The 20,139-nt window shown below is 45.1% G+C and overlaps 1 protein-coding gene across 1 annotated transcript; it reads left to right on the top strand.

Annotated features, from left to right (window-relative positions):
• The first annotated feature begins 842 nt into the window (after positions 1 to 842).
• Positions 843 to 19,749, top strand: tle3a (TLE family member 3, transcriptional corepressor a). The gene is made up of 21 exons (XM_070907949.1): positions 843 to 1,186; positions 1,725 to 1,873; positions 2,419 to 2,519; positions 2,717 to 2,780; positions 4,192 to 4,236; positions 8,389 to 8,451; positions 8,716 to 8,820; positions 12,437 to 12,641; positions 13,067 to 13,074; positions 14,582 to 14,704; positions 15,088 to 15,138; positions 15,235 to 15,387; positions 15,851 to 15,983; positions 16,093 to 16,268; positions 16,407 to 16,480; positions 16,574 to 16,823; positions 17,256 to 17,503; positions 17,625 to 17,772; positions 17,885 to 18,035; positions 18,212 to 18,288; positions 18,574 to 19,749. Exons 2-21 carry the CDS (start codon positions 1,850 to 1,852, stop codon positions 18,679 to 18,681), a joined length of 2,307 nt encoding a protein of 768 aa, XP_070764050.1. The 5' UTR covers positions 843 to 1,186; positions 1,725 to 1,849; the 3' UTR covers positions 18,682 to 19,749.
• Positions 19,750 to 20,139: the final 390 nt, after the last annotated feature.

Here is a 20,139-nt window from a genome sequence, read left to right on the forward strand (position 1 = left end):
CCACGTGGGGGCTGAGTTGAACCTTCAAAACAAGGCGTCGAGGCTGCGCTCAGACATGGCTGATGTTCATATCAGACAAAGGCAATCATCTCGTCTCTCCGCGCAGTGCAACTATTACACAAATGCTGATAGGTGGGCGCGCGGCCGTGTTGTGCAAGAATCACGAGATATCTAAGGCTCAAAATGTACGTCGAGACGAGCACCCGTAGCTTCTATTTGGTGGATATCGTCGATCGATTGGTCATTATTGTGTCCTTCACGGTGTACGTGTGTTGGGGGGGGGAGTTTAACCCGCACATTTCTGATAAAGGCCGTTACTTTGGGTGTTTCACAGTAATATCGCTTCACGTTTTATAACCGTGTTTTCAAACAAACTCACATCTTCCCCATTTTTCCTTGTATGGGGATACAAATTAAAGAATGCTTGTTGCACCGCACACCTCCCTCCCCTCCCGCCGGTGGTGGTCTCACCCAAAAAAAAATCATCAACTTTATTTAGGCGGCAAAAAAAAAAAGTAAACACCCTAATGAAGCGCGGATGTGGAATTTGTGCTGTCTCTGTCAAATTTGGATATCGTCGTCGGCACATCAATGCCTGCTGTTGTTGTTGTACATGGTGGGACGGACGGATGATGCCTTGTGGATCCGCGGGATGATGTCATGTATCGTTGCACCCCACGTGGGGGCCGTCGCTCTCCGATAGGCAGATGTGGCCGTGTTCCTTCCGAGTAATCCGATTGGACAGATAGGCGCTTTCACGGCAGTTCAGCCCTGCTGCCTGTGTGTGGCAACCGGGGTAAGCTGGACAACTGGGGGAAATGCGAGATTGTGGAGAGTACCATGTTACGCTTTTAAAGAATCTCCAGCCTCTTCGAGTCGGAAGACAGATTTTGGAAGCAGTATTTATTTTTTTTTCTTTTTGGGATTAACCAGCCACAAAAGGCGCACATTTCTCGGAGGTTCGCGGCTGAGAATAAAGTAGTTTAATCGAGCCCGACCGCACCAAATTTTCTCCCAACTGCTCCCCCAGTCTGGCTGGGTGCGCTCCGGAGAGAGAGGATGCTTGTCGAGATCTGCGTCCACCACGCTTACATTAGGAGGGATTAAACGCATGAATTATAGCCGACCCTGCTCTGTTTTTTCTTCAGGAACAAAAGTCGGACGGACGGCTAGGACGCACGCACGGGTATGTATTTACCAGAGCTGTTGATTTCTTTTTTTAGTGGGTTTTTTTGGGTGTTGGGGGGGCGTAAGATCAACAGCGCACCGTTTCCATCGCTCTCCGCGGAGTGAAACAGTAGGTGGAAGCCGGCTGCTGTCGGCTGTGGCCTGCCTGTAGACGTCCTACAGCGGGCTTTTGGTCATTTGACGAACATCAGTCAAGATTACAGCCACAAACAAGCGAGTTTGATGCGAGCATTTTCAATGTTACGCGGAAAAAAAGTGGCGTCTTTATTCGGTCTATGTTGTGTTTCCATCAGTTTAAATTGTAAATTGAATTTTTGTTTTGTTGTCGAGTCTATCGCTGACCACTGACCGAATAAGGTCATCAAGAAGACGTGAAGCGTAGGACTAGAGCTGCTTTTTGACATGGCTCTAAGTGCCTGTAATACCTGGAACTAGTTTGGTGCTCTTACTACTTATTTAGCGAACAACGTGAACTGTATTATGTTGTTGTTTTTCTTTCAGTCTTTAGATTAAAACGCGTCATTTTTTCAACCCAGGATTTTCACGACCTCCCCTACCCCCCCACCCCTGTCCGCCGAGACCGGTGTGGCTGTGAGCACATTTCAACCATTTTGCCAAAGGACCTGTACACTGGAGAGATAAACAAAGGATACATTTCAAGATGTATCCACAAGGCCGACATCCGGTAAGAAGCGCTTCCTCTGTACTTAAAAAAAAAAAAAGAAAAAGAAAAAAAAGCTTACACATTTATCTGACAACACTGATGTTGACATGCTTCCTGACTGTGCTGATTCAGGTAGTAAATCTGTCCTACAAAGCGTTCTCCAACCTTAATGCAGCTCATCAAATTTCTATATGGATGCATTTATGCTACACCAGAATATGCACTTAGTGGTAAATGGATGCAGATGGTTTGCATGCCTGGAGATATTTACTCAGCCATATACTAACATATGACTCTGCTGAGGACAGGTGGTGGTTTTAATTCATTTTTTGAGATGAGATTTCATTTCCAACAAAAGCCTATTCATGTTGTGTTATTAGCTTCTGGAGGTGCGAAGTAGACCCACCTCTCTGGTGTGGTAATGTCTTTCTTACTGCAGGGGAGATATTATCTTGAAAGTCTTGACGTGACAGCTATAGAGCAGCACGGGACACAATGCAGAAAATGATGAATAAAACTTTCTACTGTGACTGGACTGATGTGATTTATTACAAACCTTCTTTCAGGCTCCACATCAGCCCGGCCAGCCTGGCTTCAAATTCACCGTAGCGGAGTCCTGTGACAGGATTAAAGACGAATTTCAGTTCCTGCAAGCCCAGTATCACAGGTAATCATTATGAAGTGTATCATCAAAGTACGACCGTGTCAACATTTGCTCTCTATTGAATAGTAAAGGTTAAGGCTAATATTTGGTTGCTGACTTCTGCAGGAATGAAAAAAGACACTGCTGTCAATTGGTTAAGTGTGAGTGAGTTATTGAAGTGATAGAGACGCCTGAAATTGACACCTTGTCTTCTATTTTAGTCTTAAGGTGGAGTATGACAAACTGGCCAATGAGAAGACAGAGATGCAGCGCCACTATGTCATGGTAAGATTGTGTTACAATGGGGAGCAATTATGGTTCCAAATTGCAAGGCTTGTTGAAGATCTAGTTGGGGTGGAGTGAGACAGGCTATTGTGATCACCTGCACGGTGGTTAGGGCGGGTTGAGTGTCAGGTACAGGCCTGTGAAAGCCCCCAGGGGGTTTTGATGTAGCTGGTTGTTACGGAGGAGCTCCTCCTGACAGGCAGGCACTGGGCTGAGGCTCCATTATAGCGCGCCCCTGATCTCCAAGGGTCGACTGCAGCGTTGCCCTCTGTGTGTGCTGATCTGATTATTCTCCTAGGAGACTCCATGCTCAGACATATGCATGGCCATAAATTAGGTGTGAGCTGATGGTGGAGGGCCAGAGCATGTGTGTGGGAAAAATGCACCACGGCAAACAAAATGGAGGACATGGAACATGCTGCAGTTTGTTTTGCACTGCAAGTCGGCCTTAGTTCCTATGTAAACGTAAATTATTAGCTTTTATTTTAGCAGCCTTTTAGAAAAACATAGGTGTGCTTATGACGCAGGAATTTAGCGTAGACATGACGCAACCAGAAGGTTCTTCTGTGTGTCAGTGTGCTCTGTTGTCCCAGGTAAACACACCCAGGATGACTTAAACCAATACATGCAGGCTTAAGTTAAACATTCTTTTCACAGGAAAACAACATGTCAGCCTGACAGGGAGGAGGTTAGGTAAACATGTTGGGAAGTATCCCACAGCCAGCACTGGGTGTCAGGTTACGCTACGGCTGTGGGGCTCTGATCTCAGACAGAAAGGCTCTCTTGTTTGAAAGTAATTTTCGAAGAAGCTAATGGACTGAATAATGCATTGGCCTCATCAAATAGACGCTGACTGGAAAGCCATTTCTGCCCTCGCTGCCACTTGTGGGCTCCACGGATTACATTTCAGCCAGACAGACTGACCTGGCTTGAAATATGAAGAGTGTTGAGCAATCGCGTTATGCTAAGTAAATAGACATCCTGGAGATCTGAGGGCTTAAAATGGTGATCAATAAATCTAACCCTTTCTTCTCTGTGCCCACACTATAAACAACATGATATCGATTTATTGGCTATTTGCTGTCAGCTGCTCAAAGAACTCCTTTTTTGTCTGATCTTAGTTTGTCACATTTGCTCCACAGAGGCTGGATTGTATTTAGGGTTCAATCATGATGTTCAAAACCATTTGATGATTTAATTAGTATAGTGATCACTTAAAATATTGATTTGTGGCTGTATACATGTTGGTTACACTGAATCACGATTATGAGTATATGAATAAAAACAAAAGCTACATCTAGAAGGATTTAAAAGTAATTGCATGCATATAGTAAATGTTAGCACAGCTTGATTGTAAATGGGACTTTTTTTGACTTCGCTGATAACAATTAAATCTCTGCTTTCATTTCAGTATTATGAGATGTCCTACGGGCTGAACATAGAGATGCACAAACAGGTAGGTACCTTCATGTTCCGCATATTTTTCAGCTCAGTGGTTTTCCACAGTGTCAGGGGATGTTGTCCACCCAGGAGGAGCCTCTCATAGGCTGTGAACTGAGCATCGGAAATAGGCTGTAAACAGACGGATCTTCTGCACACAAGCAAGGCAATACAACTGCAAACTTGTACCACTACTTGTACAGTTGCGTTTTTTCAAATTTGACAGTGGTGTAAAGCCTGGATTTGTCTCAGCCTTTTGATAAGATTAAAGGTAGACTTTGGCAGGCTCGGCCTTTGACTTAATGATTAAAGGGAGAGGATTGCTGATGGGTCAGTATTTCTTTTTAAGAGGAACAGTAATTACAAGAGGATGGCAAAAGTCCTTTAGGCACTTATTGTGCCCTTATCTTCATCAAAAGATCCTATCTTGTACTGCTCCACAGATCAATCACTCTGATGCTTTAAGAGATAAAGATTAAATGAATGAGTAACCCTGAGATTCCCATGCATGCTGCTCTTAAACCAGTGAGGCTGTCCCCTCTCCTGCCACAGCCTAGCTTGGTTAATGACAGCATTGGAGGCATAGCGGATTGGTATGGTAGGGTGATCCATCAGTGTCTGGGCCGTGTGTCACACTGCCACATGTCTGTCAGGGCTCGGGCCGCTCTGATAGCTTCTGTCAGGCACTTATCGCCAACCAGAGGAAGGAGGAGGGGGATGGGAGCCGGAGACAAGTCGGAGAATAGAGCTGGGGGAGGGGCAACAGCCCAGCTCTGTGTAAACAGGTTAATCGACTGATCCATTTTAGCGCCTGACTTTTATCAGGAACCTCAACAGAGCTGATGGAAGCACTTGAATAATTCATCAGTGGGGCCCTAACCTGCTGAACGGCGTGTTTGTGAGCAAACAGTGTGGGCCCCGTCCATGCAGCTCCCCCAGCTTACAGCTCAGGCAGGGGAGGAGGAGGAGAAGATGGGGAGTGGTTAACAGGCAGGGTTGGGATGGATTATTGGATGCACATAGGCGTATTATTTTCCTGCCAGGAGATTTATTCCATAGTGAGGAAATCCATTCCTCTAACTGTGCCTTTTTCATTACTGTGCAGGGACATAATTCAGATTTCAGAATGCACACACCGGCACGGCTCAGATGGACTGATGTGGCGGTGTTATCTGATCCCTCTCTATCAGCCGTGACAGTATGTGGATGCAAACGGCTAATTTCTGCTGCGTGATGTCAGACAGTAATTACCATCATCTGGTGCTTGTTTCCAAGAGCTGCACAGGGTTTTGGGCCTGGGTGTTATTGAGGCTCAATCAGATTTGGCTGTTACCTGTAGTCGTAACACAGACATGAGACTCATGGCTGCGGGAATCATTTGCTAAGTAGCAAACTATCTGCCTTACACAGTGCCAAAACAAACTTGGTCAGCTAGTAGACATTCTGCAGTGTTCATATAAAAGAGCTGTGCGGTGAAAAGTGGTTGGAGAAGTTGTGGCTCTCCAAGCCATCAATGCTCCCATATCCCCAATTTGTCATGTGGGACTGGACTGGAGTGTAATAATTACAGGGTGTGAACTGTTGGGTGTCACGTCCAGTTATATTAAAGGAAAGTTATTGTGTTTTAAGATATGGCACAATGAAAGGTTTTTATGGTTTAGTGCTGTTTTTGTTAGAATAAGCTTATTGTTTTAAGATCACAGACGTCCTTTTTTACCCAAGAAAATCACCCAACTGCCTGCTACGGCTGACAAGGTTAATCATAGTAATGACTCATGCATTTAGGCAGGCTTTTGGCCTTACTCAGATCAATACGGATAACTTCAAATGCCAATTACTTGCTTCACATTAACAAAGACTCTGAGGCTTTGTGCAACCTCTCAGTTTAGTGGAAACATGCATCATTTTCTGGCTTAGATGAGCTGCCTGTGAAAAATCAGGAAATGGGCGATGCTGTCATCTTGGACAAATTGGAGGCCCTCTAAATCTGACTAGTCAAGTATTGTTTATAGATGGATCATGTGACCAGAGCCACCAGTGGTTTTCCCTCTGTATTTAATACTCATCAGTGTCTTGACTCCATTTTCGCACTGCTGATAGCAACAGGCGAATACCTTTCTGCACACCATTGACAAGCCAGCCTGAGAGTGCTCTTAAAGTGGTGCTACACAGGTCCGAGTACCTGTAATTGTGTAGCAGCAGCGCAAAGCTGGCCTCTCAAGGGCCAAGCTGTCATCTACTTAAAGTGACAACAGCCCCATTTTTATCTGCCAGCAGCACAAAAAAAAAATGCTCCCAGCACTGCACTGTATCTATTTTGACAGCAGTGGCGAGCTGAGTTGATGCCTTTTCCATGTATTTGCATCTTGTGTTGTGAAAGTGTAGAGGCTGCCAGTTGTTTAGGGCGCAGTGGATCAGCCACCCCCTGACCTCTCCCAGCCAGCTGTCACCATGACACTAAGCTACAGAGGAATGGACTGTGCGCTCAAGGCCTTTTCACAAATCCTGTCAAATGTTCGACTGCTATTGACATGGCTTATCTCAACAAACATGGATTATACAGGCTCTGTAGCTTTTCAACCATTTCTGAAGGCGTTCTTGAGCTCTCGCTAGAGCACTTACTACATTGCATTAATACTAATACCCATAAAACCTTTTTTATCTAACCTTTTCATTGCTTTATTGGTTGTAGGTCACATTTATGGTGTGTCAGAGGAGGCAGGAGTTCAGTGTCTTTCTTGTCTGCAGACAGTAATCAAGTTGTAATCAGTGTTATCTTATGGACTATTGTACTTTCTGTAACACATGCTACTATATATTTGTTTCACATTATTGCCTCTGATCCCAGGCCTTGCTTTGTTTCGTCTGATATTTCATCTTCAATTTGTTGTTTGTCCTGCTGGCTTGCCCGGCTAAGTGGCTATCCATGTTGCAGCTTGGGTCAGCAGGTCTCGTTCTGTTGGACATTACTCTCCAATCTCTCTGGCTCTGCTCAGAGGTAATATGTCTGGCTGCCAAAACTGCCTGGCATTTCTGCCATGTGTAATAAATAAGCTGGCGGTCTGCAAAGTACATTGTGTGTGCTGCTCCAAATGAAAAATCGGAGAAAATCCCTGTGATGTGTTTGTGTTCCGCAGTGGCCTTGGGTTGAACTGCAGCTCATAAATTCCATAGATGATGTAGCTTTGGCACTGTTATTTTTCTGCTCCCAGTGCAGAGCTTGAACCTGAGAGTCTCGTCTCCCATCCCCGGAAGAAGAAGGAGGCAGAACAAGCCGGCTGTGCAGTGTTTTTACAGGGGAAAGGGGGGGGAACGTACCTCCTCCCATTGCTCTTTTTATCCACCATTCATTTGCTACGTTCATGTGATCGACAGGCTGAAAATTCAATTTAATGACCTGCCTCCAAGCACGTAATATGATTTTAAAGCCTGTTACGGTCAAGCAGAGGTGCCATTTGCATAATGATCCCAGCAAGATTGCCATGGCAGTTGGTAGACAAGCAGAGGAATGGAGGCAGGGCTCTGTGGATGGATGGGAGGTTGGGAGGGTGGTGGACTGGGCAGCTGATTGCAGTGAGAAATGGCCCGGGCTTCAGTCTTGGAAAGGCAGAGCTCCAGAACACGGCACTCTTAGCGTTTACAGGCTGGTAGTTGTCCTCTAATGGTATTGATGATAGTTTTGAGGTGTGTTACCCTCGAGGTCATTATGGTTTGTGATCTTTGCTCGAACTGCAGTTATAGCCCTGAATGTAAATTGCCTACACTGTCACATGTAAGTAAACAGTGCAGTCTGGTTACAGGGCCTCACTTCCTGGGGTGTGGTTATGTGGTTTAACTCTGAGGTTAACTGCAGGACAGCACAGTTGCAGATGAGGGGAAGGAGGGCAGAGTGAGAAAGGATCCTCTCAACACAGCAGCACTCTGCCTGCTCATATCCGTTTAGCATTGAGTGCACTCTCAGCACAGCTGTGCTCCATCCCCCTGGGCTCTCCTAATGTTTTAAATATTTCAAATGTCAATATCACGCTGTTTAGAGGATGTTGAGTCAAGCAGTTCTGATTGCCGCAGTAATTGACTTAATCGGTGTAAACATTAAAGGCGGGGTTATATGAAGTCACTGTCTGTTTCATACTTTACCGTCTCATTTTGCTTCTCTTTTGTTTTTCAGACGGAGATTGCCAAACGGCTCAATGCAATTTTAGCTCAAATTATGCCTTTCCTGTCACAAGAGGTGAGTTTTGAATGTGGCTCTCAAACAGTATCACAGTTATGTACTAAAATAAAGTCACTTATTGTTGCCTGTATTCTAAAGATACTACTTCAAAAAATGTTCAGGTTAAGCAATTTTGAGTAATTGTGTGTGGCATTTGCCCTCACTTTTTTAAAATTGCTGCAGCACTATGAAAATTAAGTGTGAAATCCACAGATAAGTGAGTGTGGGTGTGCGATAGATGTTGGCATGCCTAAATCGTCTTTTGTAAATGTCTTCCCACAGCACCAACAGCAGGTTGCTCAGGCAGTGGAGAGGGCTAAGCAGGTGACTATGACTGAGCTGAATGCTATCATCGGGGTACGTGGACTTCCCAATCTGCCTCTCACCGTGTGTATACCACCTTTTATTCCTTTATTTGACCTGCACTTAAGATGATAACTAGTTGTAAATAGTACTTTTCCATGTCTTTATATGAATATATTGTGATACACCACTCACTAAAGTTATTGAGCAGATTTGCCTCTTCTTGAATCAAATGCGTTGATATATTTTTTTTTTTTTACAATTTAGCTATATTCTTCACCAATATATTCACAAGGTATATACACAACAAGTGTAGCTCTCAAGAGCTGGTCTGTTGCTCCAGCTTTGGTCTCGGTGGCATCTTCACTGCCTTGTTGTGTGTTTATAAATGCGAGCCTGAGAGCTCTTGAGATCCCCTTTGCAGCCTGTATTGCTTTAATTGGCTAAGGTTTTAACGAGGAGCCTCATCCCTCACTGCTGACCTGGATAGCTGTGGGAATTAAAAGGCTGAGGGTGAGCAGAACGCAGCCAGCACTGCGAGCTAGCTGAGACGGTACAGACAGCAGTCAGCCATCACGGCTCTGCTCTTTGCTCACCGCAGCACTGAGCAGTAATATATGGTGTTCATCATGGCTTCAAAACACCACCTGCTCCTCATTGATCAGCTATACTCACCCTGCCCAACTAAAACAGAAGTGATTGGTGTCACCCTCAATACAAAGTTCGGGCTATCGTGATCTTATTACCACAGTTGAATCTTGCAGTCTTTAGCATGTATGCAGACTTGATGACTGGAAGCACATATTGGAATTCAATTAACTCCCCTTTGGTGACTTCTTATTCCAGGATAATTGCTCCCTTGAATTGGTCTGAGTAGGTGTCTTAGTAGGTGATGGAGAGCTGTTTGTTTTTTATCTTTTGGACTGGAGCAGATGCTTTATTACACTTTCATCAAAGCAGAGCAGCTGCAAGCAGCAGTTGTTCTTCAGAAAAGCAGATTTGATTTGTGGCTCCTGCCTGTGTATGTGATTTTCACATTTGGAACAATATAACACTGGAACATTTCTGTACTGTATTGAATGTGTGGCTGTGATCCTTTCACTGTGGCTCTCCATTGGTCTCTGGCTCTAATTTAAAATGGGTAGAATTAGATATCAACATTTTATAAAATATTGGACAAGCCCATTCATGATTTTAGTATTTGGTCCCGGTGTTTGGCACCCGGCCTGTTTTTATGAAACAATCAGGCCTCCACCCAAGTCACACCGGTTGATCATGTCAGAGGAGGTGGAAGTGTAGCTACTGTATGTTTTACGAATACCTTTCCATTAGTTATTCATTGAGGAGAAGCTCTGTAGGCACGCCAAAATCCTCATGCATATTGTAAAGCAAGGTGGGGTGAAAGAGCGTGCCAGGCAGCATCCAGGAGCCAGCTGCATGCCTTATTGATGGGGCTGAGGGCCATTAATAGGATGCAACTAGGGCAGCTGCTTGCGTTGAGGTGGACCTGACAGGTGGTGCTTCCCGTTTGATTAGAAAATACACAAAATATTGAACTCAGCCAAGGAGAAGTTCAGATAAACCCACCTCTCTCCCAGTGAGTAGCCACTTGGATAAACCCACGCAGTGGCTTTATATTAAAAGGGTTTTAAAGCAAAAGAGATTTCTTTTGTCTGTAACACCATCATTTGCAGTATTTTATAATGGAGAGAGGACATCTAGAGCTGCTGTAGCCCTGACCATTTTCTGTCCTCCTTTTCAGCAGCAGCAAGCTGCCTACCCTGCTCTCATGGTCAGTGGCGTCTACAAATATCTGAATGTGCTTTTCTGTTGTTAATGCACTTGGTGTGTGCACACATCTGGGCTCAAATGGCTTGTGCATGTTGCATGGCACTTTCTCTGTCCAAGTGCTATGGGTTTCACTATAGTTAGTGTTGTTGGTACACTAGAGACTACTATAATACATTTGCTCAATTTTGCCTGTGTGTGTGTTTTTTTTCCTTTAGCTACACTCAGTCTGAGAAAAAAAGGGGCAAAGAGTAGGTCTTTATCTTGGAATATTAAATTAGAGGAAATAGGCCAGACTCCTTTCTTTATTTATTATTGTCTTCATTTATGGCCCTCTAATGAGGGCTCTTGCTGATCAACCATGCATATTACCCATCAGTGCCTCATTAAACACAATGAGCAAGGATGGCTCTCCCCTGCCAATGAACTGGCTCCTTAATTTCCCTCATGGACACAATATTATAGCACGCTCACTCTCTTGCTCTTTCTTTCTCTGTCTTTGTGTCTCTCGCTCTCTCTCTCTCTCTGTGTCCTGGGTACATTTTGTAATTGGATTGACATCTGCCCTATAGAGCAAAGGACAAGGTTGCAAGTTAAAAACATCACAATCTTCCAATCTGGTCTTCTCTACCTTCAGGGCAGATACAGCAGAGGGAAATAAGCAATTAAAAAGGCCCTCCAGATATGATTTTAAGGACATATTTTAGTAGTATATGCCCTTTGTAAGACATGTGACTATATATATATATATATATATATATATATATATATCCCTGTTTTAAAAAGAGATGAGTAAGATCTTAAAAGCAAGTTTGTACTGAGTTAATGTATTTTTAAATATTTGTTAGGCCGGTCCATCACATTGTTCTATATGTTGTACCACCTCCCCCGTCATTACAAAGTGCCTAATATTCCTGACATGGCCATAAATGGTCACTGATTGAAGCTCGTCTTGTAAAAGAGAGGAGGTGCATGCTGTAACAGCAGCTGAATTATTCAGCTGGCTTGTAGACGGGTAATAAATTGCTGATGTTTTTATTGGTGTCTCAGCTAAGTATTATTTAACCTTGCTTTAAACTGCTTACTTCCATGCTGAGTGCCTTTTAACTCCCATCCATTTCCCTGTGCCTTTCAAATATTGATGGTGAATATTGGAGGGTTGACTGAGTGCCAGCATGGGACCCCTGGTCCTGGCTCCTGGAGCAGCCTTCCAGACGTGTACACACACACACACTCAATACTGAGAGGGAATGAGTGCCAGCTTCTGGCACTTAGTGTTCCCTCAGTCTCTTAAAGTTCGGGTGTGCAAATGATTCATGTTCTGTTAATCCAGGAACGTGAATATGAGAGGAGTAAATAGACGCCGGTTGTGTTTTTGAAGTGTTTAAAAAGCAGGTAGTTGTTTAGCCCACAGGCTGACAGATTCCTACACAGCGTCATGTTCCTTAAGAGGATTGCTCTGCTCACTGATGGCATAGAGTGCTGTGGTGGTGCTGCAGTATGAAATGAGCTAGTGTGTGAAATGATTCCCACAGCATTAAACGGTGGTTGAATCAAACGTTTTGCTGTTTGTCGTTAATGTAGAATGAAAAATATTTCTATTATATTTTCAACTCATCATGCATGACTAACACTGCGTGTTTGGAGCCCTGCGTCTCATGCATTGGATGTGTTGAGCAGTTGATCGTTAGTCATAACATCTACTCTCCTCAGCACAGATCTAGGGCTTATGCCACCCTGGTCTGGTATGGAAACACTGGGGGGGGGGGGGGTCTGATCCTGACAGTAATAGATGTGTGAATGTGCTAATATCCAGGGTTTAACTGATCAGCCTCATGTTTAGTGTGTGGTTTCTCCTTGCCTATTCCCTCCGACCCACTTGGTGTCTGTCTATCTCCCTGTCTACTTACAGCAGCAGCAGCTCCAGGCACAACACCTCTCCCATGCTGCTCACGGGCCTCCGGTCCAGCTGCCTCCTCACCCCTCAGGCCTGCAGCCGCCTGGCATCCCCCCTGTAACAGGCTCTGGATCAGGCCTGCTGGCACTAGGTGCCCTGGGCAGCCAAGCCCACCTCCCAGTGAAGGATGAGAAGAACCACCATGATCTCGAACACAGAGGTGAGGAGTTAAGCTCAGGCATGTTGCTGTCCAATTGGTCATTAGCTGCCGAAACAGTTTATTTAGAATAATTGAAATGTATATTCATTTTAACATTATTGCAAAGATGTTAAACAGGGAAAAACCAATTTAGTGTGGAGTGCTTCTCACTCTCTAGAGCAGAATCGCAGGGCCCTTAGGTGAGGAGCACATCCTGTCTGTTCACATTCTGTCTGGGTAATGAGCTGGTACATTCCCAGCCCATGACTGCATAAGCTATTCAACAGCTCCAACACACGGTGATAAGAGGGGCCTTGTGCCCTGCAGTTGATTCTCACACGTTCAGCCAGAAGCATCTGTTATGATATGCTAACTGACTTGTTTTTCTCTTTGCTCCACTTGGTTTCATCATCACCGCGGCCGGCATTGTGATGTGCACGATACAGAGAACACGGTGAGTGTCCAAACCCGCAACTCTTTTTGTTGCAGGGCTTGTTGGTTTCATAATTCATCACATTTTCATCTCCACTGCAAATGTCAAGTAAAAATTCCTGCTAACAGCATGCTGGCGCTGATTTCATACACTCTTGTAATCTGTTTTCAATAAAATGATTAATTGGAAATGAGGTTTGGAATATAAATCCTGTGTGTTTAATCCAGAAGGGAAATGACTGGTATCATGCTGGAGAGATTAGAAGCCTTGTAATTTCATCACAATTAAAGAAAGACTTGGACTTCCCCTTCTTAAAGGATTTATTTGATCCCTTCTACTGTCTCCCTTGTTTACCAGCTCACTCTTTCTCATCCTTGGTATGTGATGAATATTTATGAACGCAAATGGAGAATTGTTTTGTTTTCTTTTTCTCCACCCCGTCTGGCTGGACCTGCTAAAGCGTTTTATTTGAATGGCTGCGATCTCTGATGGCTTGTGATGGGCCTGTGAGATTGTGTTTCTGCAGGCTGGGTCAGCTGAATGGGTGCAGTCATGTCTGAAGAAATGGAACTCCTGCGGCGATTAGCAGGCCTGTTTTGTTTCTGTGCTCTTGTCCCAGGTCATCTGATAGCAGAGTGGTGACTTTGGTTAATGAGTCACGCTAAGCATCTCTTTAAAGGTCAGCCATTATGCAGACAGTGGCCCTTTGCCCAGACTGCTAGTCCATCGGCCATTGTTCACTTCTCTGGGCTGCCACTGACTTAGTCCATGTTGTTGCTTTGGTCTTCAGAGGAAGGGACAGAGGGAATCAGGAGAAACTGGCAGTTTACAGGCAAATGGCAAACTCCTGTGAAAGCCGCTGGACATCTGCCGAGTTCCTCCCATTCTGTTGGTGTTTGGAGTGAGCTGTCCCAGCTTGTGTGGGCAGGCAGGCTCCATGAAGAAGCACCAGTCAGTCCCACGCTGCCATGCCCACTGGCAGGATATAGATTCTCTTTCTTTATCAGAGCTCAAAGCCTGAGCTGACATGGTGCCCAAGCGCGCTGCGGCAATCAATGCCCAATGCCCACAACATACAGTTTCTCTCTCTCTCTCTCCGTCTCTCCTCCCCTCTCTCTCTCTCGCGCTTAGCCTGACTGACTCAGGAGAAAAGGCCCTCTGTTCAGCCACAACACACTGCTCATGTCCCTGTGAGGCTGTTTGTTGTCCAGTTATGAGGAGGAGGGAGCCCGGCTCAGAAAACAAGCCCTCCTCCTTTCAGTTCAGATAACGGCCCATTCTGTTGTTTGGCCAGGGACAGGCTTGTGTGTGAGATTGGGCTTGGCTGGTGTCAGGGTACTGCTTGGAGCTGGCCTACAGCTGCATTTTAAGAGTCTGCGGCATCCATAGTTGTGTGAATGAGGCATTTTTAGTGTTTGGATTGGCACAGCGTGTTCCCTGTGAATTTGTAACTGATGAATGACTCACTGCTCTCTTTTACGATGGAAGATGAAATGGTAATAAAGTATGTTTGGTTTTCTCTCTGCAGAATAACTCAGTATCCCCATCAGAAAGCTTACGCACAGCCAGTGAGAAACACCGGAGCTCCTCTGACTACAGTTTGGACTCAAAGAAACGCAAAGTGGAAGAGAAGGACAGCATGAGCAGATATGTAAGTCATTAAAGGAATTGTTCAACATTGTTGGGGAAATACGCTTATTCACTTTTTTGGCAAGAGTACAATAAAAAGCCAATACCACTCTCACGTCTGTCCATTAAATCTGAAGCTACAACCAGGAGGTGGTTAGTGTGGTTTTACGGGGAGTTATGTGCAGGACAATTTCTGGTGACTTCCTGGAGTCTTCGGTGGTTGCCTGGCAACCTCACAGTGACAACGAGACTCCGGGAAGTTGCTGCTCTTTGCTCCAGACTCATCCTACTTTGAGAAAGTAGGATGAGTCCCAAAATGTGAAAGTACTCCTAAGGCGCTGCTGTGGTCAGAGACATATTACAAAGGTTTCACTGAAAGGTGACTAATGCCAATTATCTTTACAGGACAGTGATGGAGAGAAAAGTGATGACCTGGTGGTAGATGTGTCTAATGAGGTGAGCAGTGCAGCTTGTAATTGTAAATGGCATATTGACATGTACTGAGACGAAGCTGTTACATAAACGTCCAAATCTATTGCTGTGCTTCTCCAGGACCCCGCCACTCCGCGGGCAAGCCCAGCCCACTCACCGCCTGAAAATGGCATAGATAAGCCCCGCCCACCAAAGAAGGACACACCAAACAGCCCTGCATCGGTGGCGTCCTCTGGAAGCACCCCATCCTCCAAGGCCAAGGAGCTCAGTCATGTAAGACACCAAGAGTTACGAACAAACTAGGACAGAAAGGGTTTAAATGAGAATTGCGGAGAGAGAAAAGGGATATGTGCAAATAAATCTAGGACGTTTTCTGCAGTGGATTAGGAATGGCTGTCGGTGCTTTAAGTGCATGACTAAACGTCAGGGATAATATTGTCCCGCATCAGGATCAGTCAGGTCTTCTCTGTTAATAGCTCAATGTATTTAACTATTCCAGGATTTTCCCTCTGCCTCACTAAAAGATTAAAGCCAAAGCAGTAAGGGGATAAAAACGGCCCCATCTCCATTGTGGCCATAATAGGTTTTAGAATAAATAGCAGTTTATGGCTCTGCAGGACTATGAGGGTTGTCAGAATTAGATTGGATTAAGTTCAGTTTGCTCTCAAATTGTCAGTCTGCACAGTGCCTGGTTTCCAGGATTGTGAATGTGCTTGCTGTCTCGTTCCCTCGACAGAATGACAAATCCTCCACGCCTGGCCTCAAGTCCAACACCCCCACCCCTCGCAACGATGCCCCCACCCCTGGCACAAGCTCCACTCCTGGGCTCAGACCCATCCTGGGCAAGCCACCAGGCATGGAGGCTCTTGGTTGGTACCACTCTTTTTCCTCTCTAGCAACTGAGATAATCTTTTTCCATCCTCTCCCAATGTACTGTTATGTCACATACCGATATCCTTCTCCTGTCTTTGTCCGTAGCAGCCCCAGCCTTGCGTACCCCTCTGTCCATCGCAGGCTCCTACCCTACCCCCTTTGCCATGATGGGCCATCATGAAATGAATGGAGGCCTGACTAGTCCTGGTGTGTATGCTGGTCTGCACATCTCCCCTCAGATGAGCGCTGCAGCAGCTGCAGCCTATGGACGCTCCCCCATGGTAACACCCTTTCCTGCCCTTTTAATGTAGCTGTATTTGGGATCACCTAAAACCACTGAACATAGTTAAAAGAATAGTTAGAGATTTTACAGTAACAGTTATCTGTTATTCAAAGGTTTCCATCTTGTCATTTTTCAGGGGTTTGATCCTCACACCCACATGAGAGCTCCAGGCCTTCCAGCCAGCCTCACATCCATTTCTGGTGGCAAACCGTAAGGGTCTCATCAAATGTGTTAATAGTCATACATTTGTTGTAAAATTGATGTGTTGTAAAAACACTAACACGTGTCTGTCTTTTCCATCAGAGCTTACTCCTTCCACGTCAGTGCAGATGGTCAGATGCAGCCCGTGCCCTTCCCGCCCGATGCCCTGATCGGCCCCGGTATTCCACGCCACGCCCGTCAAATCAACACGCTGAGCCACGGCGAGGTGGTGTGCGCTGTTACCATTAGCAACCCCACACGTCACGTCTACACTGGTGGCAAAGGCTGTGTCAAAATCTGGGACATCAGCCAACCCGGCAGCAAGAGCCCAGTGTCCCAACTGGACTGTCTGGTGAGGACCGCTGCTGAAACGTTTTTTAACTTTTTTACACTTAGTTCTTTTTGTGCAGTTGTTTCAAAAGGTAAAGAACTGTTTATACACTACCTCATTCCATTAACAATGGGATAATCCTCTGTTATACATGAGGCCCACAACAGGCACACATCCCACTGACAGTTTTACAGCAAATGCAGCTGATGCTTTTACTCAGTGCTTGTGTAAAATTGAAGAAAGTACTTTTGGCAACAACTAAGGAAGAAAATGATAAACACACACAACATTTTCTGTTAAATTGTAGTTGGCTTGAAATGTGAACATGACCAAATAAATGTTATCTTGGGTTGGTCTATTATGAATGAAGGATTGTCATCCTCTTTCCCACCGACTCTCTGTAGCTCCACTGCTCTGAACATGTATTGATTCGCTTTGTCCTCTGTGCAACAGAACAGGGATAACTACATCCGCTCCTGTAAGCTGCTGCCTGATGGCCGCACATTGATTGTTGGAGGCGAGGCCAGCACACTGACCATCTGGGATCTGGCCTCTCAGACACCCCGTATCAAGGCTGAGCTCACCTCCTCAGCCCCGGCATGCTACGCCTTGGCCATCAGCCCCGATGCCAAAGTCTGCTTCTCCTGCTGCAGTGATGGAAACATTGCCGTTTGGGACCTGCACAACCAGACTCTCGTTAGGTTGGAAGAAAACACTTATTCACAGTGTGGGCTTTGGATACACAGCAGGATTGCTGTTGTGTGAGTCATTTTAACAGGAGATGTCAATAAATGTTTGTATGCCTTCTGACTTTGTTTGTAGGCAGTTCCAGGGTCACACGGATGGTGCTAGCTGTATTGATATATCCCATGATGGCACTAAGCTGTGGACAGGTGGTCTTGACAACACTGTTCGCTCCTGGGATCTGAGGGAGGGTCGACAGCTGCAGCAGCATGACTTCACTTCACAGGTACTGCCCAGTAACATGGAAGAGATGGATAACATCCACAGATGTACTGTGGAGGGCAGTTTCCCTTCTAGCCCCAGAACTGTCAGTAATTACTGTTCTGTCCCGTTTACAGATCTTCTCCTTGGGCTACTGTCCGACTGGAGAGTGGCTTGCTGTGGGTATGGAGAGCAGCAACGTGGAGGTGCTCCACCACTCAAAGCCTGACAAGTATCAGCTCCACCTGCACGAGAGCTGTGTCCTCTCCCTCAAGTTCGCCTACTGTGGTATGAACACATACACATAAAATAATGCTGACTGTACTTAACTGCAAAGGGGGCTTAGCTTGTCCTATTTTATTTAGTGCTAAACCTACCGTGCCCTTTTTACAGCCTATTTCAAGACCTTATAACTCACCACTTCTTCGTCCAAGGAGGCCTGATTGCACTGTTTTTCGTTGCAGGTAAATGGTTCGTAAGCACTGGGAAGGACAATCTGTTGAATGCTTGGAGGACTCCTTATGGCGCCAGCATATTCCAGGTATGCAGATCAATACACTCTGTCTGCAGCCAGTCCAAAAGTATGCACAGTTGTCTCTGAGAGGAAGGGCACAGCGACCGCTGTCTGACAGGACTCTCCTATCAGTGAAAACTGAACCTGAATTATTGACCTGACAGAGAAGTCTTTCTGAGGGGCATCAGGCCAGAACTTGATGTCATTGCAATCTAATCTTGCCCTGTAGTCAGCTAATCTTCTCCACTTAACTTCAAATATAGTTTAGAACGTTAACTGCCTCCAAGACTAAAATGTTTTTATCTTTTTCAGTCCAAGGAATCCTCCTCTGTCCTGAGCTGCGACATCTCGACAGACGACAAGTATATTGTGACAGGCTCTGGTGACAAGAAGGCCACTGTATATGAAGTGATCTACTAGAACAGACTGCTTTGGATTGGAGCATGCTCATGCTCAGGAACAGTAGACTCTTCCTCCATCTACCTTCCCTCACACAGACAGCATGGATGTTGCCTGCAGCCCCGGGGTGGATGGGCAGGAAGTTTGGCAGTGCCAGACTGAAATGGACGTTGGTGCTGTTGTGGCCCTGGATGCTGTGACCTTCGGCTCTGCCCTTCCTCACTCATACAACTAACACTTGTACAGCAAGTGCAGTACCCCAAGGCACTAAGAAGAAAATAATGTCTTGCTGTTTTTCTGTTTGTTGGATATTTCTTTTTTTATTCGTCCTTTTTAATGTGGAGATAAAGTTCCATGACACAACTAGAAGCGGCGCTTCGCTCTGGAGCTTCTCCTTGGAGGTCCTGTGAAAAGTGTACATAATGGAGTAATAAAAGGCCTTTTATAGATTTATATTTTGGTGTCCAGTTACGCTTGTGATGGTTCTTTCTTGTTCTCTCCGTGATTTTCTGTCCCCTCTGGGGATGGAAATTAGATTAGGACTTTGTAAGAGGATATTTTATTTCACTTTTTTCCCTCCTTTGCTTTTTTTTCATGTTCGATGTCCAGAATGACCTTTTCGGAAATCTAATTTGGATTTTTTTTTTTCCTCCCTGACAACGGCATTTTTTTTCCTCGCTGTTTGCTGTAACACAGAACACAGACGCTTGTCCCATGGATTTTAGCAGTGGAGAATTCTGCAAAGGCCCTTTTTTTCTGACTGGAAGGAGAAAATCATGGTTTCCAGTTACTTCTACCCTTTGGCCCTATTCAACAGAAATTCAACTTTGAAATGAAGACCTATCGCTGAACACTGGCTCCATTGAAATGGATAACTATCAACTGGAGGACTGACGGGTTTCATGGAGAAGCAGCTGTGACTTGAGTTCAGTCTGTTCACTCGATTGTGTGAATCTTCATTTCTCCACTCAGTAAAGTTTAGTCATCGGTCTTAAGAGTTAAATATTGCCTCTCATTTGACTGTGACTGATATGCAAGACTTACACGGTTACTCATAAAGGTGGCGGACAAAGCCATTACCACTTTTGACATTTTGGGTATGCTCTGTTTGCTTTCTTAAGTATTTCATAATATTCGACTACAATCTTCTCATTGACAGGAATGGTCTCTGCATAAACACAAGTTAGACTGTGTAGCATACACGTTTCATCATCCTTAAGGATTGTACAGTTGGCAGTTGTTGATAAATCAATAAACTGTTTTTATATAAAAATCATCTTGACTGAATTTCTATAGTGCCAGGGCCTTGCTTCTGTTTCACATTTTGGGAGGTACGCTTATTTGCTTTCTTGCCGAGAGATGAGAAGATTGACATTAATCCCATTGCTCATGTACAGTAAATATGAAGCTACAGCCAGCAGCCAGTTAGCTTAGCATACAGATTGAAAACATCTAGCCTTGCTCTGACCGAAAGTAACA

Source organism: Enoplosus armatus, chromosome 6 (genome assembly GCF_043641665.1).
Source record: "Enoplosus armatus isolate fEnoArm2 chromosome 6, fEnoArm2.hap1, whole genome shotgun sequence".
Taxonomy (NCBI): domain Eukaryota; kingdom Metazoa; phylum Chordata; class Actinopteri; order Centrarchiformes; family Enoplosidae; genus Enoplosus; species Enoplosus armatus.